This window comes from Leucoraja erinacea, chromosome 7, assembly GCF_028641065.1.
Source record: "Leucoraja erinacea ecotype New England chromosome 7, Leri_hhj_1, whole genome shotgun sequence".
Classification (NCBI taxonomy): domain Eukaryota; kingdom Metazoa; phylum Chordata; class Chondrichthyes; order Rajiformes; family Rajidae; genus Leucoraja; species Leucoraja erinaceus.
The window spans coordinates 33,445,802-33,473,158 of NC_073383.1; the positions used below are offsets into that span (position 1 = coordinate 33,445,802).

Genomic DNA, 27,357 nt, shown 5'->3' on the forward strand with positions numbered 1-27,357 from the left:
CCCGTCGCGGACAGAGTGTCCGAGTCCGAAGCGGTGAAGAACGTGGTGGAGCGCGGGCGAAGCTTGGCTTGTGGCGCCGACCGCTCCGAGATTGGCTGCTCTGGCAACGGGCGTGTTCTGGCGAACGGGCGCACCGGGAGCCCGCTGTCGCCTGGAGGAGAAACACAACTTTTCCGGAGCTCCATGTCGCAACAGGCGACTTCGACAAACACGCCCGCATTAAATATCGGGGGGAAATCCAGCAACGGCATCACGTCAACGAGGCCATGAACATACAACCCGCCCCACCGGACGTGGATCGGCCGGGGGCAAAAGGACCTGTGTCTCGGCTAGCTGCACGCCGGGGACTCGAAGCACCAAAGAACCCGTATGCAACCTAAACGGCTGCAACCAACACCACGGGTGGCTTTAATGCCGCCAGGACAATCGAGCCATCGCCACCGGGGGAGGGCTTTGACGTTGGACTTCGGACACGACATCGAGGAAGTGGGTGATTGCAGTAAGATAAAGTTTTTTGGCCTCCATCTCAGCGTGTGAGGATTTTTATGGAATTATTTTGTTCTGGTGTCTATTTGTTTTATAAGGGATAGGCGCAGAACACGGGCGATGTTGCGTGTGACCGCAGAGGCCAATGACATTAAATTGAATCTGGAAATCGTGAATCTTTGGAATAAATTGCATTTGAGAGCCTTAAATCTTAGATATAATGGTCAAGGTGCTCACCCAGAGCATTCCAAAACAGTTTATCCTCCCCCCCTTTAAAACATCCCACACCTTGGGTGTGTACGGTAGCCCCCAACCACCTCAACGGTCGCGGGGGGTTGAGGGGTAAGAATGGTTAAACCGTCTTGTTCCTGTCATGTCGGGGGGTGCGTGGTGAAGGGGGGGGGTGCGCATAGTTCCATGAAGCCCTTCCTCAAAAGACTTCCGTGATGGGAGGGTGGCCCGCAGACGGGCAGCCAGTACGCATCGTGACGCCGATAAAGGTGGGGTTAAGCGGAGGTGGCGCCGGTGTTGGAGTGCATGTGTTGCCTAACGTTCCGGGCCGTGCCTCATGAGTCCAATGCTTGGACTGCTTGCATCCAGGGAGGGCTTTGACTTGCGTTGGAAGGCTGGCCAATAGCAGGACTGTCGCGGTGAGGATCGCGTTCTTCACAGTCCCTTGATTGTTGGTGGAGGGCAGTCTTATAGGCCAAAAGAAGTCCATGTTTCCGAGGTGTTGGTTCTCGAGACTGGTTTGCAACACAGCCAGGGGCACTGTTTGATTGGTTAATGATGATCACCCCCGTCCACAGGAAGGTGTGTAAAAAAAGTAAAAAAGGATGTGAAAAAAAAGATAAACAAGGAGGCATAATGACCATAAGCTGGCGACGAGAAAAGCAGTCAGAAGCATCAGTCAAACGAAGTTCTTGGTAGTCACCTTTAAGTGCATTGTGTTGCTGAGTCGCGCAATTCGGACCCACGGTGGGGTTCCCTAGAGGAGGGAACGACGCCGTACTGGTTTCAGCTGTGAAAAAGGGCAACGACATTGAGCGAAAAGAATGCAATTTACCGGAGGCGGGGACGATCTGACAAGAAAGCCGGGTGGGCATTGAAGCGACCGGATGTGGGGTACCGTCTGGATGCATCTTTAAAGGACAGGTAGTCAATCACGGCCGACAACCCAGTATTTGGCTGTAATGGCGACAAAAAAAACACCCGCTCGCCGGGGTGCCGGGGGGGGGGGCTAGCGTTCACCTTCCCTCGCCAGCCTTGCCTGATCCTACCATCCAACACAACTGGCCGGTGGTCTGTCAGCCGTGGGGACCCCTGGTTCTTGTACCAGGCACCATCCTGGTCGCCAACAGCTCCCCTTGCGAGGGTGGATGCAATGCCAGGCTTGGGAAGGGCACGGGGAATAACGGAAAAAAAAAGAATATAGAACAAAGTGGAAGCTCCCCAGGGCGACTGGCCCATCACAACCCGAACGACAGTCTACACGCTGAGCGTTGCTCCAGAGCCGTTCCATGCGGCCCAAACAGCCCACGTCTATGCCGCTCTCCGAACTCAGGGCGGTGGTCCTTTCCGAACCGACTCATCCGAGTAACCGCCCGGCCCGCTTCCCTTGTAGCCTTGCCATCCTGCCCGCGGTGCGGTTGTTGCGAGCATGTGTAGCCTAGGCAGCGTGTGGGATTGGGTCGTCGGAATGTGGCGGGAGCTGAGGCAACCTCAGCGTGTGCGCCGGTGCGCGCCGTTCTCCTTGTCCATCGCAGATCCGGACGGGGTAACGACTGTCTAGTTTTCTTCCCCCTTGTTTCAGATTCCCTGTAAGGTAGCGAGCGAACCAAGGGTTTCCAAAATTGACCTCAATTAGAGTTTACGTTACCGGGAGTCCGCATGGGGGTTGTCGTCTATTATTAATCAAACTTGTTGCGGTGAGCGCGTCGGATGCTCCCTCGTCGCCGTTGCAAGCAACAATGCGTTAGACGCTATTGTCGCGCAGTTTTCTGGCTTTGGTACTTCACGTAGGTGGCACTCGTGTCTTGAAAAAAGAAGAAATAAACGAGTCACGGACGGGTGGGAGGCGGGTCGACTCGGTGTCGTGAAGGGGTTCCAGCCCCATGAATTCGAGAATTGTTTGGGTAGCGCGATCACGGTGTCTCTCGTCATAATGTATTAGAGAGATAAGTCAAAAAAAGAATTGATAACTGGCCGACTGTCTATTGGACGACGTGTCGAAAAGAGAGAAGAAAGAAATAAATATAAATTATTTGTAATTATGGATCCCATGACTGCACGTGGGGGGTTATTCCAAATTAGGTGGTCGTACAAGGGTTTAAGTATAGCTTCCACTGACAGAAGGTGAAACAAAACAATGAAAGTTAGCATCCCAAGAAATTTAGGCCACATGTTGTGTGGGGGTGGTGCAGGTCCCAAACCGTTGCATTATGAGTCTCATAACCATGGAGTGCGCAATTCAGATCTTTCTGCCCTTTGATGCCAAGATGACTTGGTTGTTTGGATTCTGCAAAAGGTTTGCATCAAGTATGTTGAATAAGAATATTTTCACGCTGATTCCTCTTTGCGGGACATGCATTTGGTTCACTTTGGTGGATAGGTTAGTAGGAAACTAGCTTCCCATTTCTGTGACCACAAAAAAATCAACCATGGTAGTGGAGAATCACTTTGGGAAGCATTTCACGCACGGGCGGCGGTACATCAACAGCGTGCATCACGCTAGGGTCACCGCCGGTTGTGAGCGGGTTGTACTTTGTGCATTTAGGGGTCATTTCTGTAAGGGGGCAAAAAAACGGGAATGTGTGGCCAAGTGGACTGTGGTGCCCTGCGTGGGTGGTTACCCTCAACACTGATGCGCAATGCGGACTCTTTCCAGGCGGCAACGACCGGCTCGTGTGCCGACGGTTGTCGGTTGTCAGATACTGAAATCGCATTCGGTTGCTGTGGAACGAATACCATGGATGAATTCAAGTTTTCTGAGAGGGCAGTCCGGGGTGGGATTACCTCAATGCTTTAGAAAATGCCATGCACCTACAAAGTGCGGTGTGGCGTTAGGAAGTCCTGTCCCCGAGCATATGTAGGGCTGCATGCGGGCAGCGCTACTCAAACGAAGATCGTGGCGCGGGGGGGGGGGGTCCGCGGCGGATTTCGAGGTGTCCCGTACAGTCGCTGTCCACCACAAGGCGACTGCATGCGTCGAGCTGACCAAACCAAGATGCTGGGGTCCGGCGAGGTCTTTGTTTAGTTGACGTGATTCTAGCAGTCCGGGGCCGGGAAGTTCGTGCGTTACGTCCTAGAAACATAGAAACAGTAGAAATTAGGTTCATAGTAGTGCCTTCGGCCCTTCGGATCCTGCCCGCCATTCAATATATCAGTGTCTGACAATCCAAGCTCAGTATCGCCGGTACCTGCCTTTCTCCTACCCGCCTAATCCCCTTAGCCACAAGGGCACATCTAGACTCCTGCCTTAATTGCCAATACGGCCTCAACACCCTCTTGGAGAGAGTATGCCAGAGATGCGACGGCACTCTCTGGTTGAAAGAAGTTCTTCTCACTCGTTGGGGTTAAAGGGGATTTCCCACGGATCCTTAAGCGGGTACGCGCCTTTCCGTACCCCCCCTTCGGTCGCTAACATCGGGCACAATCTTCTTGCATCGGGCCTTTCCAACCCCGGTAACATTTTGTAATCTCTATAAGATCCCCCTCTCAATCTCCTAAGTTTCTAGATGAGTATAGCGCAGTCGACGCAGCACCCACAACATCTTTCTTCAGAAGACATCCCTGACATCCGCAGGAATCAGTCTGTTGAACCGTGCTCTGGCTCTGCACCCATCTATGGCAATAGATGTCCGTCCTGCATATTTGTAACCAACACCTGTACCAATACTGCCAGGGGTCTCAGCCCAGACCCTTACGAACTGCAGTAAAGCCGGGCCCTGCTCCTATACTCAAAGCCTTTTGGGCAGAATGTAACGCTAGCCACACCATGCGCTTTGCTTTACGTACTGCTGCTGCAGCCCTGCAATGCCTACCTTCATGACTGTGTTTACTGCATAGACACCCAGGTCTCCTCATCAGCTGCATCTCCCACCTTGGTCCCAATGCTGGGGCCGACCTATTTAGACTAATAGTCTGCTGTGTCCACACTTTTTGCCCCAACCAGAAGACGGTGGAGACTCTCACATTTATGCCCACATTACGCTTCGCATGTACAATGCCAAGATTTGCCGCAAAAAAGAAACGCGTGTTACAGGAACAGGCCAGTCAGTTTGCGTAGCATTGTGGGTGACGAACGAGATGCGACTGGTCGAGCTCTTGAGTGTGGGGGATGATAGGAGATATGAAGGGAATTGTCTCGGGGCAGATCTGAGGGAAGGTGTCAAGAGGCTGCGTATGGCCCTTCGTGGAGGCGGTGCCCTAATGCGACATCAATGCTCGCAACAGGGACGAACACTGTTCAGATTTCACAGAGGAGTTTCCGCTCGAGAGGGCGGACCAACCTCGCGCAGAACTTCCAGTACAGCTCATTGCGAGCCACGGTAGGTCGCGCTGTGCCGTGCATGAGGGGGGTCGATGCTCCGTCTGGGGACAGGCCCTCTACTAGTCAAGTGGGCTTGGTCCAGTGTCCTATTGTCGTCAGGTAGAATCTGAGACCGTACATGATCTAGCCGTCCTAAATGCATGTTGGTTGTCAGCAGGATAATGGTATGTTTGCCTCACACTTGTCTCGATCAGATTACATCAGATTAAATGATACAAGCAGTTTGCCGAGGTACGTGTTTGATATCGATAACCAGGAACTGCAAGATTCGCCTTTACGAGTGTATCTTGGAAGTGCTTCGTTATAAGAGAGAGACCCGGATGTTAGTGCCTTCCGTGGCCCCAAGGAATTGGTCTGGAACATGGAGACCGATTTCTGAGCAGCTAGTGGATTGTGCAGCGTAGCAAACTGGACCAGGTTGTAATGCGGGCTAGCGTGACTGGAGCCAGTTTGAGAGAATGGGGCCGGCTGGGCTTTGTGCTGTGATTTTTAGAAGGATGTATCTATCCTTATTCTCCCCATGAGAGATCTTCTCGAGTAGCCTCGTCCTGCAGCGTTTACGTGATCCGTCTAAGAGACGTCCCCGACTCCTCGACGTACGCCGTACGTTCATTTTTTCCATGCTACCCCCGGTTTGCAATTTTATTAACAACTCGGTAGAGTGTTTGAATGAATCATGCCGTGGGATCTAGGGCCAAGTCTGTAAATCCTCACGTTGCCATGTTTCTCCAGAGGTAACAATTTTACGCAGGACTGGTGTGTGAAGGTAGACTTGAAGCTTTGTAGCATTGTTTGCCTTTGGACTAATATAAGGATCGAGCGTTAACTGTCCAGGCACGACGATCCAGGTTCCGAAATTAATCTGATGGCAGGAAAAAATATATGTCTAAAGTATTTGTCGTTGTCCTCATCACGCCTGGTGTTATGAGTGACATTTTTATGTGGGGCAGGTGATTTTCCAGAGTAAGGTCAGCTAGTGGGCTGTCCTGAGGGAGCCGCCGATGTCATGGGTGTTCCCGCAGTTGCTGGGTGTCGCCCATCAGGACCGCATCGACACTGGGACCAGTTGAAATCGGCGAACCAGGATGAGGGAGGGGGCGGGGGAGTTGGAAGATGTATTGGATCCCAAGAGGACCATGGGAGGCTCGTACACATTCTGAAGCTTTGGGTCGGTAAAATGCGTCAGATCGTCGACAATGGCACTGGACAGGGTCAGTTGACAGTGAGGTTAGAGCTGCGGAAGTCGCTGTGAGGCGAGGTGGGTCAAAACAAGAATGGTGTGTGGGTTGAGCGTGTGGAGGTGACGTGAGTGTGAGTGGACTGCGTGGGAGTAAGTGTGTGGATGGTGTGAGGAAGGGAAAGGGGTAAGTGAGCAGGCGAGGTTGATGGGTGCTAGTGAGATTGGGAGGTATAAGGCTGTGAGTGTAGTTTCAGTTTCAGTAAGTTTGGTGTGGGATGGAGCCACATTTGGTGTGTACACTGCGGTTGGTTATAACGCGATGTGCATGAGTGTAGCATGTTGGATGAGTGGTGTAGTAGCAATAGATGGGTTGTGTGAGAGGTGTGTTTTGTTAGTTATTGAGTGTGTGGTGTTTAGGACAGTGTTTCTTTGAGTGTTGTGGCAGTGATAAGGGGTGGGTGATAGATGTTCAGTGTGGGAGACTAGTTGGTGTGTGACTTCAGAGTTATGTGAGTCCTCGGTGTGGTGTGAGTGGAGGGTGGGTGTGGTGATGTGTGTGTGAGTGGAAGGTAGTAGTGAGTTGTGGTGGTGTGTGTGTGGGGGTGGTGTGGGTGTGGTGTGTATGTGTCGTGGTGGGTGTGTGTGTGTGTGTGTGTGGTGGGGGGTGGGGGGGGTGTGGGTGAGGGGGGGGGGGGGGGGGGGTGGTGGTGGGTGATGGTGTGGGGTTGGGTGGTGGGGGTGGGGGGGTGGTGTGAGTGAGTCAACTGGGCCAAGACCAAACAGTGGGTTCCATTTATTTGTGAACTGTGTGTTCCACCAGCTGGGCGTATTATCTGGAACTGTGGCCAGCAGCTTTGTTGAGTCCGTATTTTTTTCCTTTTTTTTTCTGAACTGGGGAGTCAACAAACTCTCTACCCGGTGACTGAAAATCGTGGAGTCCAAGAATCCATTTGGCCCACAATGTCCAAGATGAGCCCTCTGGAAACCAGTCCCTCAGCCCAGGAACACATATACTAGGCATCAACAACAGCCCCCCCCCCCACACGGTGCTATTACCAATATGGGAATGTGAAGAGGTGATATTAGTGGGGGACCGCACAAATACCGTGGAGAACAGGGACCAAGGGTTCCCACTTAGTCTAGTACTCATATAGAAACATCAAGTCAGGATAAGAACCCAAATAGTACCAAACAGAAAAAGACCAAAGTGCAGCATGATTTTTATAGCATTGTAGCCATAAGTTCCAGAAAAAGCTGCTACTCATTTCGTTCCACATGAGGTAGGGTGTTGATTTGGATTCACACCAGCTTATGAGAGGCCATTCAGTGTCGGATAACAGCGGGGGAAGATGCTATTTCTAAATTGGGAGTGACTTCCTTTCAGAGCTTTTGTATTTCGAACGACGAAGAGTATGAAAAGGTTCAGAACAAGATCAGAGTCGATCGGGAGGGAAGAAATGGAGAATGACCAGGGTAAAAAACGCACATGATTTTTCCTTTTACACTGCGGCAATTTTATAACACGCGATTTGATTCCATGTTCATTGCTGACACATATCATTGCAAGCCATATCTTTGTTGTTACCAGGTCTACCAAATCTCTTTGGTGAGCATACACTATTACCCGTATGAATTCTTTGCTCCATTTAACATTGGTGTAACTGGGGTGATAAACTTGTGGTGCAGGGGAGCGACAAAGGATGTGTCAGCCTGAGTCAGGTGATTTACCCCTTGTGTGTTGAGGGAGGGTCGTGTGTGTGATGTGTGTTGTGATGGGGTGGTGTGTGGGTGTGTTGTGTGTGTGTGTGTGGGAGGCGCGGGGGCGGGCGTTGAATCCAACCAGCCTGGAGGAGTGAACTACCAGCCATGAGCGAGGTCAACTGCGCAGCCAACCAGCTGTGGGAGTGAGACAACTGGCCATCCCCCCAGTCGTGAGTGAACTGTGAGTCCAACCACATTGAGTAACGAACTGTGATGCCAGCAGCTGTGAGTGCCTGAACTGGTGGTCCACCAAGCGGGAGTGACTGAATGGTGAGTCCAAGAATCCATTTGCTGCCCACCTGCTGTCCATGATTAGCCCTCTGTACAACCAGTCCCTTCAGCCCACAACAACCTATACTAGCGGGCATACTAGAAGCTTTAAAAGCTTCAGAACACAAGATGACGAGTCCGCCCGAGTCGAGAGGAGAAGAGTCATAGAATGACCAGGGTAAATAAAAACGGTCCTTGATTAGTTTACTGGTCCGAGGGCAGCATGAAATGTAGGAGAGAGTCTAATGATGTGGGGGAGTCTGCGACCTCTTAAGATGGTCAGGGTGTGATAGCCGACGGGACATGACACGCCATGCTGGGGGCAGGGGACTTTGAACTCTGACAATCAGAAAGGGGGAGAGGTGCAGGTACGTTTTTTGCCAGGGTCTAGCTATCACGTGGATGTTACTAGGCGATCTTACAAACCCAGGGTATGGGGTATTTGTGTGTTATGTATGGCTGCCAGATACGGCTATTTCAAGAACGGCCCTGCATCCCGATTCGGATCACTCTGCCCCTCCCCCTAGTTGTCATAGTCATAGAGTGATACAATGTGGAAACAGGCCCTTCGGCCCAACTCGCCCACACTGGCCAACAATGTCCCAGCTACACTAGTCCCACTTGCCTGTGCTTGGTCGATATCCCTCCAAAATCGTCCTATCCATGTACCTGCCTAATTGTTTCTTAACTGATGGGATAGTCCCAGCCTCAACTACCTCATCTGGCAGCTTGTTCCATACACCCACCACCCTTTGTGTGAAATGTTACCCCTCGGATTCCTATTAAATCTTTTAACCTACACCTTGAACATATATCCTCTGGTCCTCGACCCTCAAGTCCTGGCAACATCCTCGTAAATCTTTAATGAACCCTTTCAAGCTTGACAATATCTTTCCTACAACATGGTGCTGAGAACTGGACGCAATATTCTAAATACGGTCTCACCAATGTCTTGTACAACTGCAACATGACCTCCTAACTTCTATACTCAATATTCTGACTGATTAAGGCCAAAGTGCCAAAAGCCTTTATGACCACCTTATCGACCTGTGACTCAACCTTCAAGGAACCATGCACATGTATGCCTAGATCCCTCTATACAACACTACCCAGAAACCTACCGTTTACTGTGTAGGTCCTGACCTTGTTCAACGTTCCAAAATGCAACACCTCACACTTTTCTGTATTAAATTCCATCAACCATTCCTCGCCCACCTGGCCAATCGATCCAGATCTTGCTGCAATCTTTCACAACCATCTTCACTATCTGCAAAACCACTAACTTTTGTATCATCAGCAAACTCGCTAATCTTGCCCTGCATGTTCTCATCCAAATCATTGATATAGATGACAAACAGTAACGGGCCCAGCACCGAACCCTGTGACACATCACTAGTCACAGGCCTCCAGTCTGAGAAGCAACCTTCAACCATCACCCTCTGCTTCCTTCCATGGAGCCAATTTGCTATCCATTCAGCTATCTCTCCTTGGCTCCCATGCGATCTAACCTTCCAGAGCAGCCTACCATGCCGAACCTTGTCAAACGCCTTACTGAAGTCCATATACACAACATCTACAGCTCTGCCCTCATCAACCTTTTCGGTCACATCTTCAAAAAATTAAATCAGATTTGTGAGACATGACCTCCCACACACAAAACCATGCTGATTAACCCTGATCAGCCCTTGCCCATCCAAATGCCTGTATAACCTATCCCTCGGAATACTCTCCAGTATCTTACCAACTACAGATGTTAAGCTCACCGGTGTATAGTTCCCAGCATTTTTCCTGCAACCCTTCTTAAAAAGGAACCTCTCCTGTATTTAAGGACTCGTAAATTTCAACCAGGCCTCCCACAATTTCCTTTCTAATTTCCTGCAATGTCCTGCCAGTTTCACTGTTCACATCCATATATTCTTTTGTTATCACCTTTCAACAACCAACAATGGGCCATTTGTTCAGCCTTTCCTTGTTCATTGGTGCCGGCTCTGATTTGTTCTGAACCTTTTCATACTTCTAGTTTCCCTTCCCCCCAAATCTCAGTCTGAAGAAGGGTTTCGGAAAAGTTACCTATTCCTTTTCTCCAGAGATGCTACCTGATAAGCTGAGTTACGCCAGCATTTTGTGTCTTTCACTTGCCAGGCTTTACCTAACCCCCACATCTATTTTGCAGTTTTATTCCCCCATCAGTTTGATTAGTGGCTCAACCCGAAACCTTATCTGTCCATTCCCTCCAGAGATTCTGCCTGATCCGCTGAGTTCATCCTGAACTTTGCATTTTGCTCAAGAATCTGGCAATTAGAGTTCCTACAGAGTCTGAAGAAGGGTCTCGATCCGAAATGTTACCAGAGATGCTGCTTGACCCGCTGAATTATTCCAGCTTTTTGTGTCTATCTTTGATTTAAACCAGCATCTGCAGTTCCTTCCTGCACAATTGCAGTTCCTTGTGCTTGCAAATAAACATCCTTAACCCTCATCCATTCCTTCTATCCAGAGATACTGTCTGTCCCGCTGAGTTACTGCAGCATTTTGTGTCTATCTTCGGTGGACGGGTTCCGCCTTCAAATGGGCTGGTCTATCGCTGCGATGGGCAGAGCTGTCGATGTGATCGACACGTTGGAGTCGTTGCCTTTTGGGCGGTTGGAGCTGGTTGCCGTGGTTACCGAGGCCTAGTGTTCGGCTGCGAGCCCCGAGCTCGAGTACAACCGAGTATCCTGTCAAACCGGCAAGCTGCTGGAAGGATGGATTCGCGATCCTTCAAAAACCCCTACACAGACTATGAAGGCCCGGCGTCGACGGAGAAGTTGTTCGACTCCGCGGGACATGTGAGTGCGAGAAGCGGGGAGATAGGAAAGAGAACGGTGGCAAGCAAAGATTATAGAGGTCTTTGGTGGCAAGAGGGGGGATGAAAAGGGGCCCTGGGAGGGAGAGGGAGCTGAGGAGGGAAGGGAGAGAGAGGGAGGAAGGAAGGAGAGTAGGGGGGTAGGGAGGCGTACGCAATACGATTAAACTTTATTTATCCCAGGAGAGAAATTTAACTGCCAACAGTCATAAAACACAAGATGCACGGTTAAAGTGACGAGTGGAAAGGATTGGGGAGGTGCAATGATTTGAGGAAGGGGGAGTCAATCTACCCCACGACAATAGACAATAGGTGCACGAGTAGGCCATTCGGCCCTTCGAGCCAGCACCGCCATTCAATGTGATCATGGCTGATCATCCCCAATCAGTAGCAATGTTACAAAATTTTGAGATTTTAAAAATCAAGTCTGCAATTTATCCCATCAGATAAAGCATAACAATAAGTTTAATTTGACACCAAATTCACTTTCATATCTCAAGTATTAAAAATGTTATGGCCATTTTCATACTCGGAAATTAGCATCTTGTTCCCTATTGATTTTGAATGGACATTACAAAAAAGCTGTGAACCTAGTCAACAGGCCATTTCTTAAGGAAAGAGACATTTTTAAATAGCCTAAGACCAAAGATTATTCACAAATAATTCACAATAAAACATGATTTTTAAATCTCATTTACATCAATTTATAGGCCAAATGGAAGGAATTTAGTGTTCAATTGCTGTAAATAAATGCCCATTTAAATCGGCTTTCCAGTGGGTTTCTGTGAACGCGCTGGTTTAGAATGTTGACAGCGCGCTAGATTAGTGCCCTCAAATGCCGAGAAAAATACTGCGGGATATAAAAAGCCCAAAATAAACTACTCGCTATAGATAACTTTAATTACAGGGTTATATATATGCCCCATTTAATGTAAAAATAAGGTACATACCTTTAATTGTTTGCTCTATAAAACCCTGGGGCTGCGAGAGGTCGCGGAATAAAACAGTAATTTTAAAATTATCATAACTATATTATCGAGGCCTATAAAACTAATAATACCTTTTGCGACCGGGTCTTGCAGCGATTTTTCGTTAATGATTTACTAGGCTGAACATCTGCGATTAGTACAGCCTAGTAAAAATCGCGTTTTAAACCCGCCCCCTCCAAACAGCGCCAAAATCGCCAACATGGCTGAGGGCAGATTCCCAATGGCGATTCAGGTAGGTTTTGTAACATACCTACAATCAGTACCCCGTTCCTGCCTTCTCCCCATATCCCCTGACTCCCCTATTTTTAAGAGCCCTATCTAGCTCTCTTGAAAGCATCCAGAGAACCTGTCACCACCTGAGGCAGAGAATTCCACAGGCTCACCACTCTCTGTGAGAAAAAGTGTTTCCTCGTCTCCGTTCTAAATGGCTTACTCCTTATTCTTAAACTGTGGCCCCTGGTTCTGATTACATCTTCAAAATATTCCGGAAGATTAGTCCCCCTCATAAATCCATGCTGACTCGGACCGATCCTGTTACTGCTATCCAAATGTGCGGCTATCTCATCTTTTATAATTGACTCCAGCATCTTCCCCACCACCGATGTCAGGCTAACTGGTCTATGATTCCCATTTTCTCTCTCCCGCCTTTCTTAAAAAGTGGAATAACATTAGCTACCCTCCAATCCACAGGAACTGATCCCGAGTCTATAGAACATTGGAAAATTATCACCAATGCATCCACGATTTCTAGAGCCACTTCCTTAAGTACCCAGGGATGCAAACCATCAGGCCCTGGGGCTTTATCAGCCTTCAGTCCCATCAGTCTATCCAACACCATTTCATGCTTAATGTGGATTTCCTTCAGTTCCTCTGTCACCCCAGATCCTCTGGCCACTACTATATCTGGAAGATTGTTTGTGTCCTCCTTAGTCCTCCAAAGTACCTGTTCAACTCATCTGCCATTTCTTTGTTCGCCATAATAAATTCACCTTTTTCGGTCTTCAAGGGTCCAACTTTGGTCTTAACTAATTTTTTCCTCTTCACATACCTAAAGAAGCTTTTACTATCCTGCTTTATATACTTGGCTAGCTTACCTTCGTACCTCATCTTTTCTCCCCATATTGTCTTTTTGGTTATCTTCTGTGTTCTCTTGTCAGCCATGGACGTCCCTTTCTCCCCTTGGAATCTTTCTTCCTCCTAGGAATGAACTGAATGAAATGACAGAAGGGGCAGGAGTTGAGTTGTACAGTTTGATAGCCATAAGGGAAAAAAAGATCTACTGTGGCATTCTGTACTGCAGAGAGCGCGAGGAGGATGGAGCTGAGAATTAAGAGTTAAAAATTGATTTTTCGCAACATACAAATTGCACAATAATGCCCCCGTCCCACTTAGGAAACCCAACTGGAAACCTCTGGAGACTTCAGCCCCACCCAAGGTTTCCGTGCGGTTCCTGGAGGTTTTTGTCAGTCTCCCTACCTGCAACCTCCGGGAACCGCACGGAAACCTTGGGTGGGGCGCAAAGTCTCCAGAGGTTTCCGTTCAGGTTTCCCAAGTGGGACAGGGGCATAAGTGACAATAAAATGCCAGATCTGTGAAAAATTGGTTGAATCCAAAGTTGGTTGGTTTATTATTCTTATTGTGACATGCACCAAGATACAGTAAACCACTTATGTATATAAACACTAAAGTACAACAAGTTCTGCAAAGAGAAAAAAAAATGGAGTAGAGAATAGTGTTGCAGCATTGTCGCATTACGTTACAGAGAAAAAGTCCAAAGTATGGGGTAGTAGGTTGGAATATTAGGATTATAGCCTAGTTTATGGGGAGCAATAAACTTTTGGGCGGTTGCATGGTAGCAATATCAGAGGAACGACAGAAATCCTGGCAAGAACCTACTGAGTGTTGATATGACACACAACTGTAAGAGAGCTTGGTCAACCATCAAGAAGCTAAACAATGACCCCCAGAAGGCAATGCTGCACTCTAACGTTACAGCAGATCAGGTTGCTCACCAGCTGCTTCTGAACGGCAAACCACCACACAAGAAGCGCCACAAAAGGAGTCTATGGCATCAGGGTGATAGAGAGTCAACCTGGTACTTTAACAGCGAGGAACTTCAAACAGCAATCGACTCCCTCAAGTCAGCTGGCCTTGCTGACATCATACAATCCCATTTACATCAACAGGACGATGGTGAAAAGGGTCAAGAAGTTCAAATTCCTGGGTGTGCACATTTCCGAAGATCTTTCCTGGTCCCAGCGCACTGATGCAATCATAAAGAAAGCACATCAGCGCCTCTACTTTCTGAGAAAACTACGGAGAGTCGGCATATCAAAGAGGACTCTCGAACTTCTACAGGAGCACAGTAGAGAGGATGCTGACTGGTTGCATTGTGGCTTGGTTCGGCAACCTGAGGGTCCAGTAGCGGAAAAGGATGCAGAAAGTTGTAACCAACGCCAGTCCATCATCGTCTCCGACTTCCCCACCATCGAATGGATCTATCGCAGTCGCTGCCTCAAAAAGGCACCTAACATCATCAAGGACCCACACCATCCTGGCCACGCACTCATCTCGCCGCTACCATCGGGCAGAAGATACAGGAGCCTGATATCTGTTACATCCAGGTTCAGGAACATCTTCTTCCCCACAGCCATCAGGCTATTAAACTCACCAACAAACAGACTCTAAACTGTAACAGCCTATTGCACTTTATCTGCTTATTTATGTGTATATTGAACTATTCTGTATTTTTGTTTACAATACTCTGTTGTGCTGCAGCAAGCAAGAATTTCATTGTCCTATCTGGGACACATGACAATAAACTGTCTTAACTTGACTTGAGAGTCACGCATTTCACAAAATTCTCATGCTCTCACGCTGATCACAGATTTTTTCACGCTCAAAAATCTGCAGATGCTGGAAGTTCAAAATAAAGCAAAAAATGTTTTAGAGGCGAGTAAAAACCACGAGGGGAATATATAAGGCACCACTCACACCTCCCACCTTCACTTCCAGTAGCTCTATGTCCATCCGCCGCTCTGTCCACACCCCATGGAGTTTTATCCCCGGCCCGGAGCCAGCAACGTACCGGGTGAGTGGGGGGCGGCGGTGCCACCTGCGGAGTCGTGGGATGAATCTCGGGCTAAGGCTCCGCTCTGAATGCCCGACCCCCGGGTCACTGACCCTCACCTCCCCCAGACCCCAGCTGGACACAGCACCAGGGCCAGCCAACATTCCCGGGAGGTGGGGGGGAAAACGCTCCCCGGGCATCGCCAAGTCTCCGCTCACTCCGGATATTGTCGCAGCTTCACTGACACACACTCACACACGTACACTGGCACACACAGGGTTTAAAGGGATTTTTATTGCCAAATGTGGATAAATGGAACTAATTTAGATGGGGCATCGTGATCTGCATGAACAAGTTGGGATGAAGGGCCTGTTTCCATGCTGTAAGACGATGACACATTGTAGAAATGGTGCAATTGCTCTGGAGAGGATCCAGGGGCGATTTATGAAGATGTTGGCAGGACTGGAATTTTTTTTTCACTTTGAAGAAAGATTTGATAACTGGGATTGTATTCTCTGCAGGAATGGAGGTGAAGAAAAAACTTAGTTGAGGTGAATAATATAATGAGAATAGGACCTGTTTCGCTTAACAAAGAGTGTAGGAAGGAACTGCAGATGATGGTTGAAACTGAAGAGAGACACTAAAAACTAGAAAAACTCAGCAGGACAGGCAGTATCTCTGGAGAGAAAGAATGGGTGATGTTTCGGGTCGAGACCTTCAGACTGAAGAGGTAGGAAACCAGCCATAAAACACAATGACTGGAGATGTGTGTTATCCAACTAAGAAATCAGAATCATGTGTTCATCTTTATTGACGTGACACCATTATAAATATTTTACAGAAAAAATAATTTAACGGGGTGGCGCAACGGTAGAGTTGCTGCCTTACTACCACATGGGTTTTCTCTGGATATTCCGTTTTCTCCCACATCCGAAAGAAGTGCAGGTTTGTAGGTTAATTGGCTTCTGTAAATTCTCACTTGCATGTAGAATGGAACTGGTTTATATGTTTTACATATATCTTAATTTCATTGAACCATATACGATTGAATATGTGGCATTATTTTTGTCTTGTTTCTATAGTCAAAGGGTAAGGTTGATTGATTTATTTGTGCAGAACAGTGATGGAAGCGACTCTTGCCTTGTTTCTCTGTTTTGAATTATAATCTGATTTCCATACATGAATATAGTCATTCATGTGCTGCAACTGTTGATCAGAGCCTGGCTCTACTGTGGAATGTAATTAGGAATGTAATTTAGCCTAACCTTATTCATACAATCTAATTTAAAGTATAAATATTGCATTCAAGTGTAAGGTAAAAGACTCAAGTCAAGTCAAGTTTATTCGTTACATAGATGCATCACAGGCTGTCTAAAACCAACGGATGTGGATACCTTGCATGTCTTGGCTGGTATTGCTCCACCAGGAATCCGCAGATCAGTTGCCGGTAGAACTGAACGTAGAAGGCAAGTTGGGGGCATCCACCATTCCTGTCACTCCCAGAACCAGCCCCAAAACGGCAGAAGTCGAGAACGAGCTTCCTTCACACAGTCCAGCCACTGTCAGTCTCCTCAAGCAACCAGACTAGCCTTGTGGGTCAAATGAAACACAGTGAGAATCACCACCACATAAAGATGCAAATCCCAACCAAGGAACAGCTACCACCCGGTCACTGGTATGACTGGAAGACCTGGAATGGGCCGTTGCAAGACCAATATGAGCAAATGGGGCTATGCAGATGCAGCAGACACAGAATGTGAATGTGGAACATCTGTCCAAACCATGTCACACCTACTACGATGCCCACATCTTGGTGAACAATACTGCCTGGAACATCTAGTGGTGGCAAACGAGAAGGCTGTCCACTGTGCAAGAGCCTGGCTGAACATTTGAAACATAGATGATGGACATGAAAGAAGATGGGGACATGGAACAGTACAGCTCAGGAACGGGCACTTCGACCCATAATGTTTGAATAGGATGCCTTGCTGAACTGATCTCATCTGCCTGCACATGATTCATGTCCCTCTATTCCTGCACTTCTATGTCCAGAGACATGTAATAACCTTTGATTATTCCATGTATTGTTGGAGGACATTTGGGAACAGAAGCATTCTGAAGAAGGAAATGAGGGAGCGGGGGCAAAAAAGGGGCAGGAGATGGCTCTGGCATCCAAAGAGATTGTATAAATACATTAAGGGAAAGAGGGTAACCAGAGAGAATAGAGCCCCTCAGAAACCAAAGCATTTAGCTCTCAGTGAGTTTTTACTGTGGAGAAAGACATGGAGACTGGGGAACTTGGAACAGTTAATGGAAATGTCTTGAGGACAGTCTGTATTATGGTTGAGGAGGTGCTGAACATCCTAAAGATATGAAGGTAGAGATAAATATCTGGGGCCGATCAGATAATATCCAACGACATTGTGGGAAACTAGAAAAGAATTTGCAGGTGCCCTGGCTGAGATATATGAATTATCATTAGTCATGGGTGAGGGTCGGAAGAGTGGATGATGTTAATGCTGTGCCTCGATTTAAGAAGGGCTACAAGGAAATGCCTGGGAACTATAGACTAGTGAGCCTAACATCTATGGTAGGCAATTTACTGCAGTGAATTCTAGGGATAAGATACATATCCATTTGGATAGGCAGGGGCTAATTTGGAATTATCATATAATCAAAATCTCCCATATACTTCTTTGTACCTGGGAGATTGTGTCTTTAAGATTGTGTCTGCTTTTTTAGAAGTAACCAAAAAGGGGCCAATCTTTGGAAAGTGAACCAAACTATCACACACGTTACCAAATGGCATCACATAAAGTAATACATTAAAAAACTTATTGTAAGAGATTAATCTTATTGCTATTTTCCTTTTAAAAACCAACTGATCATTTATGACATCTCTGTGTCCAGGAACTTGTGCAGTTTGGTGCTCTACTCTTATTCCAACCTCGACATTTAAAAGAAAGCATTTAATAAGGGCTTTGAATAATACTGAGAGACAATATGGCTTGGAACCGATGGTGTATTCAGATGTGTATGTTGACTAGTCATCGCAGATTTGCACCAATGGTCAGTTCGGTCAGGGGCCCGTCACTGACTACTTCCATTGTTGAAAGTGTTCTTCACTGGACTAAGCTGAGAGGGGGGTAGTGAAGGACACAGGAAGACTGGAGCCTGGTCTCAGCTATACAGGAAAATGAAATGCACAGTGAAAAGAGCTGCGAGGTGATGAAGGGTCAGTTGGAAAATGGTTGTTCAGATATGTGGCTGTCACATGAAGCGTAGAGACTGGGACGTCCATTATAGGCTATGGAGAGTGATAAGACATATTGACACTGTTTCTTAAGAACCATCAACATAGTTTTTTTTAATTCTAGCAATCTTGTCTGAAAATATCTTTTATTAATTTGTTACAGTTAACAAGTGGCTTCATTCAGCATCTAAAAAGCAAGATCAGTGATTTGCTGCAGCATATGGAAAATGGGCTTGTAAAAGCTGATCGAACTGATTGCAGCATCTACGTGGGTTGGACAGGTACTGTGAGCACTGAATATCTGAAAAGAATGAACAGATAAATTGTGTTATCAAAAAAGATGCAAAAACGTGGGAACATGTAATTTTAGAAATGAGAAACTATCATGAATTCAATCAGACCCATATAATGCAAAAGGTTCTGCTGTCTTCTGTCTACAATCTTCTGTTTTTGTTGACACTCTCCTCTATTCAAATCAAGTCTGATTGCATAAAGTTTTTGAAAAAAATCTGTATCTTCATTTTTTTAAATTTCTTCTGGAGTAAACTGTTTTTTGCCAGCTGTGGCTTAGTCGGTAGTCTCCCGAGTCAAAGGTCCAGGTTGCTTTTCAAAGGTTTGAACACAGACATTAAAAGTATGCATGGCCATGCATTACTGTGTGAATACTGCATTATTTGTCCCTTCCAGATGAGATATTATGGCATTTTCTCAAGTGCACTGTTTTGAATGAGGGAAATGACACACCCCTCGAGTCCTCACCAATAATGAAGTACACAGTCAACATCTCACAGTGCTTACTATTGTTTATTATTATTGATGCATGTAAATTGGCTGCTGTATTTCCTATGTCACAACGACCATCCTTCAAAATTTATTTTCATTGCTTAGTTAAGGGATTTGGTATATCCTGAGATTGTGAAAAGTATTTTATAAATGCAGCCATAAATCTATGTTAGTTTATTTTTAAAACTTGAACTTTACATTAGCTGATGAGTATTCCTGATTAGTAGTGTCCTACCTTATGGGATTTTACCCTGAACATAGATCTTGGTGTACGTATATCAAGAGACATTTAGATGTGTTTCTATCTGAAGGCAGACTGTAATTTAGAAAGTGAAATAGTTCTGATATAAAGTCAATAAAGTCAAATCGCCTTCGAATGCTTACCTGTAAGGAATATTGTCGCCAATCAAGATGTTCCAGTGGGGTTATAATATACATTTGTACAAAGTAAGATGGATAATGGAATCCTACTCGAACAAATAAGAGTTAAAGGTTAAATAGTAGGGAAATAAAGACATGAAAGCTTGCTGTTGCTTTACTGCTTGGGTACACTGCAGCTGAACATGGATGGGCATTGCTGTGTACAACTCAACTGAATATGGAAATTTTCCAGAATTGATTTTAAAGTATAGTACATTCATTTAGGAACATCGCAATTTATTTGTCCACATTGCTGTTTGCTCTAGTGTTTCATAGAGTTGCTGACTTTGATATTTTATTGATTGTGTTTATATGGAAAAGTACTGGTAACTAGCAGTGGCCTTGGTTAGGACAGTGGTCAATAGGAATGGACGTAAGAGGACGTTGGAAGGTACTGCAGTTTGATCCAGTGTTGAGAACTGTTTGTGTCATTATTATTTGTTATACGTAGGTTTCAGATAACCCTAAAAGTTATGGAAGAATAGCATGTGATTAGTTCTTATCTGTATTTCTGATAACCTTGGAATTGGTTTGTGATGACATTAATTAACAGCCATTCACCAAACAATGGTTACGCACTAGATTTACAAGACCTTTAATAGATAATTTCAAGTATAGGAATTGTTTTTAAAAAAACAGGACACTAATGTTCAGTTATGTAGATCATTAACTATTTGCTAGTAGTCAATTAGTTACTGTGTTTGCATGGTGGAAATACTGAATTAGTTAACTTATTTGGTGTTTTATCTGTTTGCTACTACCCCAAAATAAAAGCAAAAATATGTTAATGTAAGCACCCTTAACAACATAGATGGGCCTGTTTACATGCTGTGACTAATAATGGAAGTTGATAAAACTCGAGGACATAAATTTAGGATTAGTGGGAAGAGACTTAGAGGGAATTTTGATAGAGGAGAAATATTTTGACCCTTTTTCACCCAGAGGGTAATGATATCTGGAATGTACTGTCAGATTGAAGAGAGTAGAGGATCCTGTGCCATTGTCAGCATTTAAGAAGTGGCTAGATGAGCACTCTAATCACCACAGTCACAGAAGGCTACAGAGCAAGTGCTGGGGAAAAGGATTTATAAGGATAGATTCCTACTGGTATGTGTAGACTTGTGGGGCTGTATGGTCTATTTCCATGGTATAGGACTCTATAACCATAATTAATTAAGCCCTTGACTACATTTCATCAATTTCGTGTTCTGCTTTCACCCCCTATTCTGGATAGATGGACAGAGAAAATAATACTGTTTCCCTGATTCAGATTCAATTTTAATTGTCATTGTCAGTGTACAGTACAGAGACAACAAAATGCATTAGACAACGAAATGGTGCTCGCATTCCCCCTCCCACAAACACACTAGCCTCTACATTCAATGGATTATCCTTCACAATTCCACTGCCACATAAATCTTCCTCTTACCTCCACTTTTAGCATTCTGAATGGACTGTTTGTTTTGCAATACCCATCCTTTCATGTCTTCTCTTCCCTTCCCACCATCCAGTGACCCAACAGTCCTTCCAGTGTTCAGTTGCATTTCTTTCAGTCTTGTGTCTTGCATTCAGTGCTCATGATGTGTTCCCATTTATATTAGAAACCAAGCACAAATTAGGTAACTGCTTTGTGGAGCACCTGTGAATAAATTCACAGCAGTAACCCTGAGCTTTACCAATGGTTTTGAGTGCTCGCAAATGCAGCAAGTCACATCTTCAGTAAAGCCTTCTGTTTAGATGATGCAATATCGCTGTTAACAAGATATTGTATGAGTATGACTCGATTCAGTGTAGCAAATTGATTATGTGTTCTGTCATGCTGTTATTGTAATGTTACAAATTATTATTTGTATTAAATAGTGTAAATCGCGTTGTATCATATTAAATAGTGTAAATCCATTCAATAACAGCAGCTGATGAAACTTTGGAGTACCAACAAGGTCTCTCTCTATAGGCTAATAGTATTCATCTCATTCATTTTTATGGCAAACTAATTATTACTGTAATTCAAGTTTAATCGATGGATATAGCATTTACAGCTTGTCAATAACTTGATTTTGTTGGTTACAGATCCTTAAAAACAGAAATCAAAAACATGTTCTCAAATATTTGTAACAACTGATAAGAGTGTGAAAGTTGCGCATAGGCCATCCTTTGGATTTTAATGTACCAAACTTGAAAGTCTGAGTGACAATTGATCAAGTTTATTGACCCTTTTCATGAGAAGGGTTAGGACAGTTTGTTGTTTCTTTTTAAGCCAATGACTCTGACACAGGAATAATTTATGCCAGATTGTTTTACCATTGAAATGCCTAATGTCTTCTTGTACATAACAATGTCTTTATTTCTTCAGGGATTGCCTTGCTGTACCTGCATCTGCACAATGTGTATGGTGATCAAAATTATCTTCAAAAAGCTGTCCAATACATAAATCAAAGCCTGAAAGGCCTTACTGGGCGTGTGGCGACCTTCCTGTGCGGTGATGCAGGACCCCTGGCTGTAGCTGCAGTTGTGTACCATAAGTTGCAACAAATACAAGAATCGGACAATTATATCAATAAGTAAGTATCGATTTGATAGGTAACTATAATTTGGAGTTTTCTTAATTTTTCTTCACCAGGACATCTTTCCTAATCTGCAGCGTTACCCAGGTCCTTGCGGATCAACATTGGCTCCCAGTCCTCTGATGCCTTAAAAATTCTCATCATCTTGCATAAATTTCTTCCTGGCCATGCCTCCATATACCTGACACCCATAATCTCGATGAAACTCTTGTCCACCAGGTGGGCTCTGGTGAGACTACCTCTGAAGTACAATAAGCAATTTTGGTATCCTTGCGTACATGCTAATGAGGGAATGCAACATAGGTTAACTAGACTGGTTCCTGGAATGTTCAATATGCTCTTACTGAGTAGAGTTCATGCTACTGTGGATTGTTTGCTACAGTTTAGAAGTAAAAGATGGTCTAATTGATGGATGGTTTAGACTTGGTGGGCCGAAAGGCTCAATTCCATACTATATCTCTACAGCATGAGCTAAAGTGGTGGATGTAGTCTTTGGTTCAGAAATGTTGAACCGGGTGTCACGGTTTCAGAATAAAGTAGAGGTCATTTGGAGCTGAAAATATGGGATAGTGAATCTTTGGAATTCTCTGCCGCAGAAGGCTGTAGAGGCTCAGCCATTGTGTTATTTAAAACAGAAATATATAGATTTTGGGATATGCCATGTAATGTCCCAATAACAGCTATGCTGCAGCTATATAACAGCAATTACAAAATAGGACTCAGGCCAAGCCCTCCTTGTACGACTGTTCCAAAAAATGGTAGAAGTTTAGGAGTAATTCATCTATGCTGGTTTCTTTTCGAGTTATGGAGTCACACAGCACAAAAAGGTAATTCAACCGACCATGACCATGTCAACTTTTTTTTCCTAACTACACTACCCATTTTCCAGCATTAGGCCAGTTGGTGTCCACTGTACCTTGCGTATTTGCATCTGTAAATGCTTCATAAACGTAGTCATTGTAATTGATTCCACTGCCTCAGGGTTTCACCCACTGTGTGTGTGTGGGGGGGTTGGATTGAACCCATAGATTCTCTTTAAATCTCCTTCCTCTCACTCTAAGCCTATGCCCTCGTGTTAGAGAGTCTTTACTATATACAGTACAGAAACAGACCCTTTGGCCCAATTCATTCATCCTGACCTTGTCTATTGATATTAATATCTATTGATATTGTATATTAGATGTTGTCTATTGGAGCCATCCCACATCCCTCAAAACCTCTCCTATCCATGTGTCTAAATATATTTTAATCATTCTAATTGTTTCCACCTCTACATTTGCCTGGCATCTCATTCCATGTACAATCCACCCTTAATGTGGAAAAAGTTTAGTTTAGAGGTACAACATGGAAACAGGCCCTTTGGCCCACTGAGTCCATACCGGCCATTGATCACCAGTTCACGCCAGTTCAATGTTATTCCACTTACTCATCCACCAAGAGAAATTTGCAGAGACCAATTAACCTACAGATATGCACGTCTTTGAGATGTGGGACCAGAGCACATAGAGGAAAGCCATGCAGTCACAGGGAGAATCTGCAAACTCTACGCTGAAAGCACCTGAGGTGAAGTTGCCTCGCCGGTCACTTTTAAATCTGTCCCCGCTTGTAAAGTTGCAGCAAAACGTCCCCACTTTTCAATGCCTCAACCTGTGGAGGCAAGCATGCTTTTTGTCTTCTTCATCAGTCTACAGACCAGTGTTGCCACTTTCTGGGAACTATGCACTGGGATCCCTAGATCTATCTGTTCATCAACATTTCTTTGTGCCCTTCCACAAGCGTTTATAACACCTTACCATTAAAAACACTTGTAAATATTGTATATCCCATTATCTGCCACGTTTGCTTAGACCAAAATGAATTTCATGAAGACAACAACCCTTTACTTGTTTAATGTTAGTTTAATGAAACAAATTGTTATCATATTTCAAAAGAAGCTATACCAGAGTTAAAGAGTGAGTTTTATTTTGTTAAAATCCATGGTGACTAATATAAGCAATGTTACTGATGTCGTGGTGGCATCAATATCAGTATGAATTAAATAAAATGCAGGTAGGTGACTTGCTCAATTAGATTTGATAAAGTAAAGATCAGAATTTTTAAAACTTACAAATCCTTACAATGTTGAAAGTTCAGTGCCACTATTGCATGGTTGTGTACTATTTGGTTAATCTTTTCTAGCAGTGGTGCAATATGAATGGTTCAAAGATTTCTGATTTAACAACGGGTCAGCTCTGGCTTTAGCTTCTGAGAAACATCAATTGTACAACTTTCTGCCTTTTATGCACTGCCTGCTCGGCCATTGCACTTTGTTCAGTTTTGAAGTATTTATTAAAATAGCAAGGAAAATAGCAAGGAAAGTACTACTTCCATTCCCATAATCGAAAATATATAAGATCACCATTAAATTGATAATGCCTTTCAAAGGTTGTATTTTTATCTCTGCATCAGGGAGGTACAATGCCTTTCAAAGGATGTATTTTTATCTCTGCATCAGGGAAGTACTCTGGATTTATAAAGTTTCTTGTGAAGAATATATAGCTTGTACATATTTCATTCCCATTTTTTTGCTGGGGATATTGATTTCAGGTGAAGCTTTGCTAACTAGAGAGAAAGACATATTAGGAAGACAGATTTTCTCTCCTTGATAACTAGAGAGAAAGACATATTAGCAAGACAGATTTTCTCTCCTTGCTAACTAGAGAGAAAGACATATTATTCCCAAAATTAAATTGTTAGTGAAGCAGCCTGATGGTCTTGCCCGAATGTTTATTTTTGTACTCTTCCCTTAGAGTCATGCAACAGTTAAATGTGAAAGTGCCTGCTTTCACCATGCACACAGACAGTGTCCCAGATCCAATTACCAAACGGATAAAAAAAAATCTTCCTCAAATCCCCCTCAAATCTCTTGCCTTCTTACCCTAAACCTATGTCGTCATGTTTTAGACACCTATTTTATGGAGAAAAGTTTCCAACTGTCTAACATTATAAGATAACCTTGCGTAACTCAATTGGATTCCCCCTCATCCTTCCCAACTCAAAGTAAATCAAACCATTTGATCTCTCCCCACAATTTATGCACTCAATCCCAGATAACAAACTGGCAAATCTCCCCTGCTCCCTTTCCAGCACAATCATGTCCTTCCAATAGTAATTTTTTTTTAAATCTGCAGATACTTGAAATTACAAAACAAAAACACAATATTGGAAATACTCAGCAGGTCAGGCCACATCTGTGGGAAGAAAAACAGTGTCAATCTTTCAGATCGGACCTGCTGAATATTTCCAGCATTTTCTGTTTATGTGTTGCATATCTCCTATGTTGTGATGACCAGAACTGTACACAGTATTTCCATGTTTTCTGAATTCTACCTGGTAAACCTATTAAGGTAAACATCTAAGTATTCCATATGGCTCCTTCGCCATATCTGCCTATGTCACAAACTCAGGGATTTTTGGATTTGCATACCAAGGTATCTCTGACCCTCAGTACTCCCTGTAGCTGTACCATTCATTGTGCTACCCATGTTAGTTCTTCCTAAGTAGATCAAGAAGCAGTCCTTAAACAAAATGTAGCCAATGTTTTGAAAGAATGTTGGTGGAATTGTGGATGACAAGGAAGGTTATCAAAGGATACAGCAAGATATAGATCAGTTAGAAATTTGTGCAGAGAAACGGAAGTGGTTTAACGTGGAAAATTAAGTGCTGCATTCTGGGAGGTCTAATGCAAGGACCCTGGAGAGCACTGATGTAAAGAAGGATCTTAAGAGGTCTTCTGGTGCAAGCACATACTTTCCTGAAAGTGGGAACTCGTGCCTGGGGGATAAAGAAGTTGAACCGTCAAACACCATTGATATCTTTTATCAGTCATTGAGTATAGAAGTGGGAAGTCGTATTGTGGCTATATAAAACTTTGGTTCAGCCATATTTGGAGTATCTTGTGCCGTTCTGGCTGTCAAATTACAGTAGGGATTGGAGGCTTTGGAGATTGTGCAGAAAAGGATAATCTGGATGTTGGCTGGATTTGAGATTATTGGGTATGAATAAAAGTATCAGCTATTAGGAAAGTTATAAAACACAGTGCTGGAGTAATTCAGTGGGTCAGGCAGCATCTGTGAAGTGAATGGATAGGCAATGTTTCCGGTCAGTATCCTTCATCAGACTCATTGTAATGACAGATTAAGATTGGACAAATGTGCATTGTTTTGTTCTGGTGGGTCAAAAGTTGAGAGGCAAACTGTTAGAAGTATAAAATTAGTCGAGGCATACAAAGGGAAGATGGTCAGTTTTTGTTTCCGAGGGTGGACCGTTAAATACTAGAGGGCATAGATTTAACGCGAGAGGGGGAAAGTATGAGAGGTTTGTGAGGCCAGGTGCTTGGAATGCATTGCTATGGGAGGTGATGGAAGCAGAAATGATAGCATAATTTAAGAGGCATTTAGCAACACATACAGTAGATAGGCAGGGAATTGAGGGGTATGGACCACCTGCAGGCAGATGGGATTAATTTTGATTGGCGTCATGGTCGGCATACACATTGTGGGCTGAAGGTCTGTTCCTGTGCAACAATGTTCTATGTTCAATGGATATGGTATACATCATGACTTCTGAGCAGTCTTATCTTGAAATAAAGTCAATAATCGCTCTTATTTATAATTCCTAAATGTTGCTATTTTAAAAAAAACATATACTTGTTATAGGCTTCTCCGTCTACATCAATCTGTGGTGAAATCAAATTCAAGACTACCAGATGAGCTGCTGTATGGTCGGATGGGTTATCTTTACGCATTATATTTTGTTAATGAACAGTTTGGCAGTGAGAGGATCCCTTTGCAGCACATGAAAGAGGTAGTGTACTTCTCTTCTGATGTAATAAGTAATTTTGCAATAAAGCATTTTATCTTTCTCGCTTATTACCTTTTCTCGCATGTATTCTAAAAATAAGAGGCTTACTGTGTCGAACGTGCATGATATGTACCTGTCCACATTCTCCAGAGATGCTGCCTGCCCGCATTCTGATCTATACCGATTATATAGAGAACATTTCCTGAAAAAATTAATCTTGCAGCTCCATTCTGATGTTTTTGGAAGCACTCAAGCACTAATCATTTGTATTAAAGGTGGCTAGGGTCTGGACCAATGGGCAATTAACTCAAAAGTTTGAATGAATAGAATTTCAGCTGTTGAACA

General features: G+C 44.6%; 1 protein-coding gene across 1 annotated transcript in view; it reads left to right on the forward strand.

Moving 5' to 3' along the window:
• Window positions 1–10,871: 10,871 nt before the first annotated feature.
• lancl1 (LanC antibiotic synthetase component C-like 1 (bacterial)) overlaps window positions 10,872–27,357 on the forward strand; it is a 44,968-nt gene continuing 28,482 nt past the window's right edge. The window contains exons 1-4 of the mRNA XM_055638180.1: window positions 10,872–11,074; window positions 18,567–18,684; window positions 21,960–22,167; window positions 26,868–27,015. Of these exons, the coding sequence (XP_055494155.1) occupies window positions 10,991–11,074; window positions 18,567–18,684; window positions 21,960–22,167; window positions 26,868–27,015 (558 nt within the window). The 5' untranslated portion in view covers window positions 10,872–10,990. The remainder of the gene's footprint in view (window positions 11,075–18,566; window positions 18,685–21,959; window positions 22,168–26,867; window positions 27,016–27,357) is intronic.